At 40.1% G+C, this 14,175-nt stretch overlaps 1 protein-coding gene across 1 annotated transcript; it reads left to right on the forward strand.

Annotated features, from left to right (window-relative positions):
* Nucleotides 1–844: 844 nt before the first annotated feature.
* Nucleotides 845–14,175, forward strand: lrrc40 (leucine rich repeat containing 40). The gene is made up of 15 exons (XM_070909038.1): nucleotides 845–986; nucleotides 2,525–2,706; nucleotides 3,287–3,360; nucleotides 5,377–5,506; nucleotides 5,613–5,736; nucleotides 6,456–6,595; nucleotides 7,107–7,279; nucleotides 7,659–7,749; nucleotides 8,369–8,414; nucleotides 9,893–9,995; nucleotides 11,206–11,313; nucleotides 11,471–11,581; nucleotides 12,437–12,514; nucleotides 13,342–13,527; nucleotides 13,642–14,175. Exons 1-15 carry the CDS (start codon nucleotides 845–847, stop codon nucleotides 13,745–13,747), a joined length of 1,794 nt encoding a protein of 597 aa, XP_070765139.1. The 3' UTR covers nucleotides 13,748–14,175.

The raw sequence follows: 14,175 nt of genomic DNA on the forward strand, positions 1-14,175 counted from the left end.
CAAATCTGGAGCATTCAGACCCCCTGAGGGTCAGGAGCCCAGAGGCAGTTGCCCACTTTGGTTGGTTGGTTGGTTACTGGTTGGTAATTCATCCTTGCATACATACATATATACTACAAAATACAAGAGTAATTCTTTTAAATTTAGTTCGGTAATGGTTTGTTTGATAATATGCTAAAGCACAATAAACATTGAAATGATGAGTGCATTGAGGTTTCTTCTGCATTTTTACCCGTTATGTCCTTTAATTAGCTGATACACCGCAGACAAGGGGAGGATAGTATTCCGATTGACCTGATGGGTAATGCAATAGACTGCTTCCACTGTACATATATAATGGAAGGAATTGGGGGTCAACAGGGGCCCACAGATGATTTGTTAACCTCACCATTACCGTTTTTGCAGTGTTAAAGTGTTTGCAATGTTTGTCCTACAACAATTTGTAATTGTAACATAATGTATAAATAAAGCTTTTGGGGGACCTTTCAACAAACTCCGGTCTACCTCTCCCGATGTGCTCAAATGATCTTCAAAATAATATCAGGGAACTTTATCTTTTTTATTCTGTTGCCATTCATGTAGGTGGATGACTGATTTCAAGGGTTAACGTATTTTTCTTAAACCGCGACAGATTATGTGGTGGTCCATCGGGAGTGTTATACTTTGTGCACCTATGTGCCAAGTATTTAGTTTGGATTGAGGATATACAGCTTTTATTCTGAAGGATTCTGAACGGAAGAGTTATTTTTGTTACTGCTCGCGGGCGGAACATGCGTCGTTTGGGTGTGGATGTAAACACCCAGCCCAGTGTTACAAGGACTCATTTTTGCTAAACATATTTACAATGTCTCGATTCAAAAGAGATAAGGTGGACTCTCTGGCGGGCTTCAGGACGGAAACGACAGAAGTAACCATTCCTAACGGTCTGCTAAAGGCAGCCAGGAAAAGCGGCCAGCTCAACCTGTCCGGCCGAGGGCTGACAGAAGGTAGTTTTCACTTAGCTAGCTTACATAGTTACAATACCACTGACAGTTTAATTCTGCATTTGAAATAATTTAAAGTGTCAAATGTTTGTTTAAAATGGTGCATAAAAACGTGGATATAACGCTTGGAGTGATATACATATAAAGGCATTCATTCAAGATTGTAGGCCAGTGTTTGCGATTCGAGACACATTTAAATAATAATCATTCCTCATAATACTGCAGTTTGTTTGTAGGTGTATTCTTCTTGTTTTGGAAGAAGGATTAAACGTTTTTCCAATCTAAACTATATGTAATTTACTTAAAGTTACTAACATTGTATTAATCGCTTTTTATTGCCAATGTGTGAACGGAGTGTAATCACTTAAAGATCACTTAAAAAATGAGACTTTCTCAGTTGCCTATAACAGCCAGTGGACTGGTTTCTGAGTAAAGGACTCGGGACGAATTTACCGGGAAAATCCAAAGGATGTGACGTCATGTGCGCTCCCAGCCTGTCTTCAGCTCCATGTTCAGCTCCTCTACAGTGCAAACAGTGTGCAACACAAGCTAACGCTAGCTTAGAAATGGAGCTAACGTGAACAGACGACCAGCACCCACCAACACACAGAGCCCAATGCAATGTCCGCGTATCTTGCTTGCTAATGCGGATGAATTGCTAGCTAGCTAACGTAGCAAAATACTGTCTTGAGTGAATAACGTCAGTTATTTCATCCAGACTTCCGGGGCTGATCTGGCTGGTAAATTAGCTAGCTTGCCGTTTGCAAATTCCTTTATCCACTAACGATTCAAAGCAACCAACACCAGATCCATGCAGCCTAGCTAAGTTGCAGCTAGCTGGCTAACCTTAGCTTGCTCGCTAACAATGTTGCTAGCAAAATACTACCTGAGTGGATCTTTCAGTTGGCTAGCTTGCCAAATTACTCCACCAGCTAACGTGATCCACGATACTAACTGATGTATTATGGCAAACTGCGTTGATTTTAGCCAACAATAAATGATGTAACGGTACAAAGTATGGCTGCAACTAACAATTATTTTCATTATTGGTTAATCTGCTGATTATTGTCACGATTACTCGTTTAGTCTATAAAGTGTCAAAAAATTGTTTCAAATGCTCATCACAATTTCCCAGAGCCCAAATTGACGCCTTTAAATTGATTCTTTTGTCCAACCAACAGTCCAAAACCAAAAGACTTGTCATTTACTATTATAAACGACAAAGAAAAGCAGCAAATCTTTACATTTAAGAAGCTGGAACCAGCATTTATCGATTATCAAAATAGTTGGCAACAAATTTTCTTTCGATCAAATAATCAGTTAATCGAGTAATTCTTGCAATGAGGAACTTAGGCTCAGTGTAACACTGGTGGAAACTCTGAGTAAGTTTGCACCCATGGGTCTCATGATAATGTAAAATATTATTCCTATTATTCCACCTGATAGATCAGTCAATGCTGTAGCTGCTAATTAAGCACCTAAGTTGCATAAAGATATTGCTCCATCCATCCATTTGTAATAACCATATTGTCACGTCTCAGTCCCTCAGAATGTGTACCGTCTAAACGTTGACACACCAGAGGAGGCCCAACAGAATGTGTCCTTTGGTGAATCAGATCGCTGGTGGGAACAGACTGACCTCATCAAACTGCTGCTCTCATCCAATCAGCTTACAAAACTGTCTGATGACATCAGACTACTGCCTGGGCTCACTATACTGGATGTAAGTAACACCAACTCAGTCAGTAAGAAGCACAACTCAGTAACTCATCCACCAAATAATACAGAAATCTTATATGTGTTATGAATATGTCGGAAAAATGGAAAAAGGCACATAGAATCTATATTTTGAGATGTTTTGTACCAAACCAGTTTCACTTCACTCGGCACTCATTGTAGAAATTCAAAATGCCATATGTGGTTTATCTTTACATTTTTAAATGAGAGAAAACAACACTGCACTAAATGAAAACTAAACTGAAAAACAGAAAAAATCCGAAATGGTCTAAAAACTGAAATAAATTTGAATTGGTGGACCCAAAATAATATTAATCTGGGATAAATCCTGTAAACTCCTATAATGTGGTCCTAGCCTAAATCATAAACTTTCTTACTTTAGAACCTGCTATGTACCGAGTCACTAAGTCATTGAGTAAATACCTAGCATCTATTTTGACTTCCTTTTATTACTTGTATATATTGATGAAAGTTGTATTACTATGAGACATCGGTAGCATTTATCAAAGTGATGAGATCATTTTTAGTTCTAGCTGTGAAACTAAATGTTAATTTTACTCTGGCAGCTCCATGACAACCACCTGAACAGTTTACCTAGTGCTTTGGGAGAACTGCAGGAGCTCCAGCAACTGCGGCTTAGGTGCGCACACACACACACACACACACACACACACACACACACACACACTGTGTAGGAGGTGAAAAGGGTCACGCATGTACATGCGTGTGTGATTAATAGAACTCAGCCATGCACACGTGTGACTCTTAACACAGCCGTGCGTGTGCACGTACGTCTGTGTACGTGTACATTCTTAATCTAGGCTTGTTAAGAGTAATGTTTAACCTTTCCTTTTGAGGTACAGTATTAGCATTTTCTTTTTGAAATTAATATTTTATTTAATATATATGGGCAAGATCCGGGACCTCCCCAGATTGAGACCAACACCAGGGCCAGTGCTTAACCCTTTGAACTCTGCAATAGAAATGGCCCACCAGTGTCTACATTGATATTTGTGCTTATTGTGATGTAATTTCTTGGAGTTTCTTCAAATTCTTCATATCCCTAAAATCTGTGCAACCTAAGCAAAAAGCGTATGCAAGTCAATAAACCATAATAATTGAAAAGTATTGAAATGTCAAAAAAAATCGTGACATCTTTTTTTCATCAAATTTTGCCAGGAGCAATATTTTTGTCAACATTTGTGTTTGTGTTGTCACACAAAGTTTGAATAGTTTTTCTGTCAAAAGTCTCCATGGGACTTGGGGTGCACCCAGTGGACAGAGGTGGCTGCACACCATGAATCCTGGGGAGTGGCTGAGGTAGACTGTCTGGCTCTTTTCTTGCCATCAAGGAAAAAAAAGACACCCAAAAGACCAAAAAAAGACAAGAGGGGAAGTACTCTGAAATACACTGACTGTATTCAAAACTACTGATTATTTTCCTCAATCTCAATCTGACTTTCCAACCTGCTTCTCTTCTCTGGCCACAGTGCGTCACGCCATGTTTTGCACCGCATGTAACACAACGTAATGATGTCATCACGAGCATACAACGTGATGATGCTCAAGACAGAAGCTTTAGCTTTCTGCTCCAAAATGAATGCTCTAGCTATTATGGTTTTTATTTTCGATCGATTTGAACTGGATCATGTAAACAGTGACCTCATGTGGCTGTCCGTTTTTAAAGGGTTAATGTGTAAATCAGGAGGTCCAGGATCACAGAGAGGGTGCTGGTCCAGCAGGTCAACGGGAGAGAAGAAGTCACAGAGCACATCAAAGACATGCACCCCCCGATTTAGATAACATTAAAGGTGCTGGACCCAATCACATAGGTGCCGGTGCCAATCTGGCGTAAATTCAGCCCTGGGTCAGGCTGATTAGCTGCAGCACCTATACTCCATGCAGGTGAGAGCTTCTGGCAGGGCTTTGAGGTATCTTGTTAATTAAAAAAAAAAAAAAAAAAACAGTGAATGCATTTGGCGGCATTCAGACCAAATCCAGCATTGCGGCAAAAACACCAGTCCTCCCAGTCATTTTGAATGTGCTGCAGTGAAAAGTTGAGACAGATTTAACTTTTGGAGAAATGCAACCCTATGTCACGCTGTGGTGGCCAATCACGTAGGCCACAGATCAGACCGGAAGACGCCCACAAGAATAAGAACTTTGTCTACCTTTTACCGGCATACTAGCAGCATGGTTAGCAAATGCTAGCAACACGAATGACCAAAGAATGTAACATTATGTTTCACGTGTGATCTTTGGCCTTGTACACCAGTTTAAATCACACGGTAATGGTAGTCCTCGTATCCTGGTTATGTATCGAAAGTAAATGTGTGTTTTTAATCTGTTGATGCGGACAGACAATCACTCGTTTGTTTAGAGGCAGTTGGTAAACTGCTTTTAAGTGCATTACCGCCATCTTCTGGATCAGGACCTACCAGAGGAATGTCTGCACTTCGTCAATTGCAGTGGAAATGAAGCATATGAATGCCCAAAACTTAACTGATTTAGATAAATAACCCTAGATTTCCAATTGAGCTCCACAAAGCAGCATCATTAAGCCCTGAGTAGGACTAACCACTGAGAGAAAAATGTATGAAAAATATATATATATGATTTTAAAATCTATCATGTGTTTGCTCTCCTGTGTGGCCAGTCATAACCAGCTGAGAATGCTGCCAGTGGAGGTATGTACTCTGAAGAACCTCCGTAGTCTCACACTCCAGCAGAACCTTCTGGAGAGCCTACCAGAGCTACTGGGACAACTGGAGAACCTGACCGAGCTGGTAACTAACACATGATGTATGTAGTGTGTTACACTCCCACGGGCTCTGTCTGCTGTGTTGTGTGATTGGCTGATGGAGGTGTCCTGTTTGTTGTGATTGGTTGAAGGACCTGTCCAACAACCATCTGAAGGATCTGCCATCCAGCCTGGGCCATCTCACTTGTCTACAGAAACTGAATCTATGTCACAACAAGCTTTGCCGTCTACCTGACAGCCTGGCCCAGCTCACAAGTAAGACCAGCTATACTGCATGTCAGCTTTTCTGCTTTTTTACATGGCCGCTTTTCACACTTGATGTACCATAAATTATCAGATAGTGGCCTTTATTTACCTCAACAGTACAAAGACCAGGCCTTTTTTATACAGGGTTATAATAGAGAAAGGCCTTTATTTCTAGTGTTTTATTTTTTTAGTATGATCTGCTCCTGTTTTACCATTTACTGGTAAGACCACTATCGATGCAAAATCATTTTCCATGTTAACCTATCAGTATAATGTCCATTTCTACAGCACATCTTTCTGTCTTTTTGAAACAAATTCAATTATGTTTTATTTCCAGGGTGCTTCTGCATTTGTTTTTTTTTTATATTTGTGTAGCAGCTGTCAATGAAAGTTAACCCTTCCTGCACAGATGTTTCACATTAAAAGCCTTCAAACGGCTAAAAGGGCATAATCCCTTCCTTTTTTAGCAGGCTTTTAATTTGAAATATCTACAAAAAGTGATCTGCAGATGATGGTTCATCTGACCACCTAGAAAGTCCAAGTTTTTGTGCCTGTCCAGAACTCCCACACCGCCGCACAACCCCCGCCGCAACACCTGATTTAGTCTGAATGCAGCCTTAGGCCCTGAAAAACTTTCAAACTTGCGTTTGAGGAGCTGAAAAGTATTCAGCTAGTGCAGTATTGTGTTCTATGAAAAAAAATTAAATCAAAAAACCTTGACCTGACAGATGTTAAGCTGCTGGACTGCAGCAATAACCAACTGACTGAAATTCCTGCCAGCCTATCAGAGATGCTTGCTCTGGAGCAGCTCTACCTCAGACACAACAAGCTCCGCCTCCTTCCAAAGCTCCCTGCACCCGCGCTCAAGGTAACCAGAGCAACATGAGAGTTTCCCCAGGTCTAAAGGTCATTTGTGGTGTGAATAATGCTGATAGTGTTACATTCATGACTAGATTTACTGAGCTTTCTGTGTGTTGTCTCTGTTACATGCTCTTGGATTCATTTATGTGATTCATCAAACAGGTACTGTCAGCAGAAAACTGAAAACTGATTCTTAAAGTTTAAGACATATAGAAGTTAGTTTGGTCATTTGTTGCATAATAGAAGGCAGAGCAAGAGCATTATGGGTAATGTCTAGTAAATATGTTTCAAATAATTTTCTTCTGGTAAATTTAATTTCAGTAAAATACCCAATTTACTTGAAAATATGTATGTGTTTTGTATTTTACAAGCTTGTCATGATTCATTGATTATTGTTTGCCAACGGCCAATTAAGGGATTTTCAAGGGAATGTAAAAAAAAAAAAATCTACATTGCCTTAAATGTTGTTCATATAATATGACCTCAGTAAATATAATTTTGTGTATGTGTGTCTGTAGGAGTTGTATGTTGGGAACAACCAGATTGAGCAGTTGGAGACAGAGCAGCTGGCCTGCCTGACAACCATGTCTCTTCTAGAACTCAGAGACAACAAAATCAAAACCCTCCCTGAACAGATCACCTTACTGAGAACGCTCACGCGCCTCGACCTCACCAACAATGACATTACCACGTAGGTCACTGGCATCATGACACCATGACCACCTATTGCCATTAACTGCTTGTCCCATGAGCCAAATTCAACACATGAGTGGTGGATTCTAGAATCAGCCATTGGAACACATTTATGTACATGTACTCCAACACTATGTTGAATTTTATAATTATCTTCATCTAAATATTTCTGTTATCTGATCACACTAAATGATTCAGTGGGACATGTAGGTATACGATGTAAGCTAATAGCTAAGACTGTTGCGTCTTCCAGATCAAATATTTGCTGCAAAGACTTCAGAAAATATTTACCAGTACATACTGTCAGTACACTTTCATCACCGTCAGGTATTTTCATATGAATTAGCTATCAGCTATGAATGAGCTATCTCTGTCAGTCTTCCAGCGTCTCTCAGCCTGTTGCCTGAACTGAAGGTGTTACTGTTGGAGGGGAACCCTCTGCGAGGAATCAGGAGGGACCTGCTCACTGTAGGTGACACACTGAGGATACAAACACAGAGCATGCACAGTAAAACAGACTGGAGAAGGAAGCAAGATATTGCAGCCTATACAAATGCTATCTGAAATCACAGAATTGGCTAACTATAATACTCTGCTAAACACAGTTTTGTTTTACTAGATAAGTATCCAGCTTATCTAGATGTTATTGTTAAATTGAAAACACGTCTTGACAAATTGATGGTAATTAAGTACAAATATAAAACATGATAGATTGTGTAAGTATTAGAATACCTGGGGAAAAATCGGCTTGTGCCCAAAGAAAGTAGCACATTCTCAGCCTCAGGTAACTGTATTTCATCTGCTCCAGCTCAGTGACGAGAGAGAGATATGAGTTTTATGCGCGAGACAGTTTACTGTGTCACAGTAACCTCCCATGTAAAGACTTGTCAGCCCTAAATCATCAATTTTCAACACATTTGCCAGTAAAGCCTGTGTCGCAGTTGATATGTTTAGAGATGGTTCTGTTATGGAATTTCAGTGACCTGTTTCCATGTGTCAAATCAGCTGGTAATGTTCACGTATTGCTTCACCAGAACATTTATATTAGTATTCTACCCCCCCCCCCCTTTTGTTATCCTCATCACAGAAAGGAACCAATGAGCTTCTGAAATATTTAAGAGGAAGAATTAAAGGTAAGGTTCACTTCTTGTGCCGACTTCAAACTGCTTTGACGACTGAACCTACAAATACCTGTACAGTGCTGTTCAACACTGTTGACTCTGTGTGAGCCACATCAAAGACATATTTCCATTGCCTTGCGATGGTGATCAGCGAAGGTCACAAACCCACACAAAGAAATTTTTTTCTTGTCACCACGTTGGTCCGAATTTCCCATCAGTGTTGTTCTGTATTGTTTCACAGACAATAACTGCAACATCAGGTTATTCTTCTTTCATTTGAGCCAACATCACTGCAACAGGCATTTCTTCAGTTTCTGAGCATGGAAGTTAATTCTTGAACTTGTAACCGGAATGATTGACAAAATAATATCAAATTCAACTTAACTGACTCAAGGTCATCATCAGTGAGTGAAAGGGAGGTGCTATTTTGCTAACTTGCAATCACTAACTAATGTTAGTGTTAAGGTTTGTTTTTAACAAGTATTTGAGTGTTCTCTCTCTATTCTTATTAATTATACAGCAGGGGAGAACAAGGTAAGATGAACACTAATAATCTAATAACAAAGTGTTCATTTATATGGTCTAGCCTTAGCTGTCGACCATAAAACTCAGTTTTGTCCCATTTTCTTCTGCTTACTCCTAAAAGTCATCAGAAATTTAGCATTTAGTAGCTTATTTTTCAAAAACAAATCTCTGGGGGAGCTTACCCCGGACCCCCTTAGCAGGTCTGTGTTTTTCTCTGCTCGCACATCTTTTTCACCCCTAACCAGATCGTAATGTGGTCCATTGCATCCAATAAGAATTGAGAAGTCTTGAAAGCCATATCAGTATTTTTGTGCCATTCATGTGACAGCTGGTTCAGCCAGAGAAGGACTCAAGTGTGCGTGCTCTATGGCCCAGAAAGGCAGAAGCCTGAAAGCCTTTTTTGCTCTATGCACCTAGTGAGTACCTTTGTTTGAAAAGGGTTGCCATCTTAGAATACAGTATCCAGATCTCATGTCCCTTGGAACATTACATAAGTGAAACAGCAAGGAGCATGGACAAGAGACTGAATGAACAGCGGAAACAGACAACATCAGCTGTCTGTGAACATCTTAAGGTCAAGTCGACTGCCATTACCTTTTCCCCCCATGTACAACCACCTGTTATCATACGATTGAAGTTCACACTGAAACTGCAAAGTTCTGAAACAGCTAGTAAGTGGACCTGGAGTTGAGATTATATTTTGATGTGTTCTCACAGTGCCATGCTTCTGTTTTTTGGATTTGTATCCACAGTTGAATGTTGCTTCGTCTCAGGAGACTGGACACTACAAGCTGTGTTGCTGTAACTCACATTTAGTGTGACCATTAGTCATCACAGGGTGTCCAAATCCACCTGAACAGAACTTTTCATGATTCATTACATTTCTTAAATTAATCAAATATTTCCATTTAATTATAGGGATTATAAATAGAAAAATTGTCACAGTGTGTGTGTGTTGTTTGCAGAGGAGCCTGAGGGAGCAGATGAAGGACATACAGCTATGACATTACCCAGCCAGGCCAGGGTCAATGTACACAACATTAAAACTCTGAAGTTATTGGTGTACAGGTAAGTGATACACACTTGTGTCTGTGTTTCCCAAAAGCAAAAGAAATCATCTCACGTGTTAATCTTTTGGGTAAATTTATTTTTAACCAATAGGCTGACAAATCTGCTGAAGCGTTTTGACATCTTCATCAGAGCATGGGTGACACACACATGTCAGTTATGTACTTGGACATGATATAATTGTATTTGTACTGTCATCTTGGTCGTGTTACATAGCAGCTGATTGTTCCAGGTTGCTTCCTTTAATCTTGCCAGGAGGACAGTGAATTTCAGTTGCAGACTGCATCATGCAGCGCGCTTGCATGCTAATATTGTGGTCGCGAGTATGCTGTTTGTATGTGTCTGGGTGAGCAAGAGAAAATTATCTGAATTTGCAAATTTTGTGAAATGGGGCCCTGAATGACAAAACAGCTCTAAGAGTGCCATCCATCCATTCCCTACATTAAGCAGGGAATGGATGGATGGACACTGTTCCGGGTCAAGGGTTTGATACTGGGCAGGTTCTATACACTTAGCTTGTCTGAACTTGTTTATTGCTGTGTACAGTTTTATACTTGGTGTGCTGACAGTTGTAATCGGATCAATTACTGCTAACAAAGTTAGCTTGTAAATGTACTTAATGGAAAAAAAGGAACAGCTGACTCCTTAGAGGTCTTTTAGTACAAACCGAATGCCTCTATCCTGATTGACAGGTCGCCGTGGTAGCGAATTAAAAAAAAAAAAAAAAAAAGAAAGAAATTACAAAATAAGGCCATGATATATCAGAGAAGCAAGCAATATAAGCCATAAACTCAGTAGGACAATGTTTACTGAGGTTATAAATCAAGTGAAAAGTAGGTCATTTTCTCATAGACTTACAATCTGATTTCTTTTTGCAACCATTGGAGTCGCCCAATGCTGGCCATTAGAAAGAATGCAGGTTTAAGGCACTTCGGCAGTGATTTCACTTTTTCAGACCCGGAGGTTGGTGCTTGGCAGGGCCATTAGTTTGTTTCCAACCTGTTAGTTTGTGTCTGATCATCTGACTGTGTGTGTTTCTCAACCGGTCAAACTTCTTTTTAGTGATTTTCAGTCACTGCGTTTCCAGTCCTCAGTATTACCTTGGCGAGTACAGTGTTGTCATGCTGAACAAAACTAAATAAGACCCAATATCAAAATGTTGCTTCTGGCTGAAGAAACGAATGTAACTCTTGTGTATGTTTGTGTATAGTGAGAAGCAGGCAGGTAGTATTCCAGATGAGCTGTTTGATGCTGTGGTAGATCAAGGTGTTACCACTGTTAACTTCAGCAAGAACCAGCTGACCTCCATACCTCCCAGGTACACAGACCCAACACACAATCTCACACTCCCACTCTCAGTGCACTTGGTGCTGACAATCATCACTGTGTGGCAAAGATCAAACATTGTATCACGATAAAAGGCTGTTGGAACACAGATGATTCACAGACTAACCACGTTTGTTGTGTGTGTGCAGACTTGTGGAGTTCCAGTCCTCAATGTCAGATATTAATCTGGGTTTCAACAGACTGACCTGCTGTTCTCCTGACATCTGCAAGTTACTGCAGCTGACACACATCGACCTCAGGTACACACACGGGCACAGATTAACGCATAGATTTACAGCATATTTCCATTTGAAGACTGCTCCATAGAACTCAGTAATTATACATATTGGCACTCTACAAAGTTCTGCATAGTATTCACATGTAGGGCTGCAGCTAACAATTATTTAATGAATCTGCTCATTCATTTCTCGATTAATGGAATTTTCTATAAAATGTCAGAAAACAGTGTAAAAAATTGCCATCCCACTTTCCCAGAGTCCAAGGTAACATCTTCAAATGTCTTGTTTTGTCCAACATTCCAAAACCCCATGACAATTAGTTTACAGTGATTAAAAAAACTGAGAGCTGCAATTTGCTCACATTGGAGAGGCTGTCACCACAGACCATCAGTCTCTTAGCTTTTATTCATGTCTGCTGTTTGCAGTTTGAATATCCAGCAAAATAAGTTATACACAGCATATAAACAATTAAAACTTAAAAATGATAAAACATTAGTTTGGGACTTATTTAACTCTGCTTGGGCACTGTCACGCTGTATATTGGCAGCCAGCAGAATTCTATATTGTATCTAATAAATGATGACATTGATTTTACAGGATTTAAGAGGATCTACAGAGTTGATTAGAGTAGTGAGGGGTGGGAGTGACGTGAGTTGTAAAATCCATCACTTGATATCATTAATATTGAGCCATTATGAAACATTTACATTCAGGAGAATTATGTTTGAATGCCAAAAAGCCGTTGATGAAGCCAGCAATGTTCCAGATTCCACGTCTGAAAAGGGCTTTGCCACAGGATAGGAATAGGGTTTTAATATAGAACCAGTAAAGGGGTTAATATTGTATTTATGTCTTGCCTTTTTTTCTTTCTTTCAGGAATAACCAGCTGAGTGATTTACCATCTGAAATGAAGAACTTAATGAAACTATGCTCCATTATCCTCAATTACAACAGGTGATTCACTGTTTCATGATCAGCTCAACACATTAGCTACTACTTATTTTAAAGCCAAATATTTCATGATGGCCCATCAGGCTGTTTTGTACGTGTGTGTGTTTGTGTGTGTGCGTGTCAGTATTTACTTCGTTTCTTATTGGTGAAATTACTGATTCCAGAAAGATAAATAACACCTGGTCATTACAGATATATGTAATATATATATATATCAATACAGATACGGATTGCAGATACATTATCATACTTCTTGTCCTTAGAGGGTTGCAGGGGGGCTGGAGCAGGACCTGTGGCTAACATGGCTCCTTCCTCACTCACGTCTCTTCCTCTCATCTTAGATCAGCTCAAAGGGGATGTGTGAGAGAGATGAGGAGACGCTGATGGAGGAGTGGTATTAACCAAATGAAAGAGAATGAGTGAAAATCACTCCAGCGTAATTTTAAGCAGATGGCAATTACTGGTGACACGCGGCATATCAACTGTCCTATAATGTGAGAATTGGGGAACAGTTTTAAAGAAAAACACCTGATGACTGCTGCTCCAATAATAGGTCTATTGTGACATCTAGGGACACAGAATGTGACTGATAGAGAATTAGAAGATTTTTTATGATTCATTAATGTTTCATATTAAACACACATCTAATGATTTTAATTTTATGAATGACATCAACATCCTTGATGGTGGACCTTGATCAATTTCCAGATCTCAGGGGGAGCGAGGACGGGAGGAAGCAGAATTAGCTAAATGGAAAGCTCATATAGTGAAACAGTCAGCTAGACTATCTCTTACGGTTTGGACACTCAAAGTCTTTGTGCCGATCACAGGTTCAAGTCCTTCCCTGAAGTCCTCTATCAGATAGTTTCCTTGGAGACGGTGTTGCTTGGTAACAACCAAGTGGGCGGGGTGGACCCTTGTCGCCTTTTAAAGTTGGTTCATCTGTCAACATTGGATCTGTCAAACAATGACCTGCTGAACATCCCCCCTGAACTGGGCCTGTGCACCAGCCTCAGGTATGCAGCACACCTTAGCAAAGTAACTATCTTTCAAAAAGATCCAGCAGTAATTGTAAAATCTCGGTGAAAATCCCACACACTCGTTAAATTGAAGCCTGTGTTGTCCCTCAGGTGTCTTAGTCTGGAGGGGAATCCTTTCCGCACACCCAGAGCAGCCATCGTGGCCAAAGGAACGGATGCAGTGTTGGAGTACCTCCGCAGCCGCATACCTACATGACCCCTGACCTCAGCGACAGCCACACCGACATGATTAACGCAGATCTTTTTTCGGGCTCGTTATTCCTTTTCTTTTTCCTTTACATCTAAATGCATCATAAAGAACCTGATTGTTCTTTATCTTTTATTTTACACATGCCTGCAGCTGGGATGTCACCAGACAATAGTTGGTTTGTGGTAGATGTACGTGTTGAATGTCTGAATGTGATGAATATTTCTGGACAATCAGATTAAAAACTGAAGCCTACAAGTGTGACTGAAAAGAACCAGTGACAATGGCACTTTGCTTAATGTCTGCCCAGCATCAAGAATTATTAAGAGTGGTGTGAATTTTGTGTAGTAGCAACAGTTCATGGCCCAGTCCAAGTTCTGTAAGAAGTACTTTTCACAACCTCAGTCACAAAGTCACAATAAAACATTTTCTTCATA

Source organism: Enoplosus armatus, chromosome 7 (genome assembly GCF_043641665.1).
Source record: "Enoplosus armatus isolate fEnoArm2 chromosome 7, fEnoArm2.hap1, whole genome shotgun sequence".
Classification (NCBI taxonomy): domain Eukaryota; kingdom Metazoa; phylum Chordata; class Actinopteri; order Centrarchiformes; family Enoplosidae; genus Enoplosus; species Enoplosus armatus.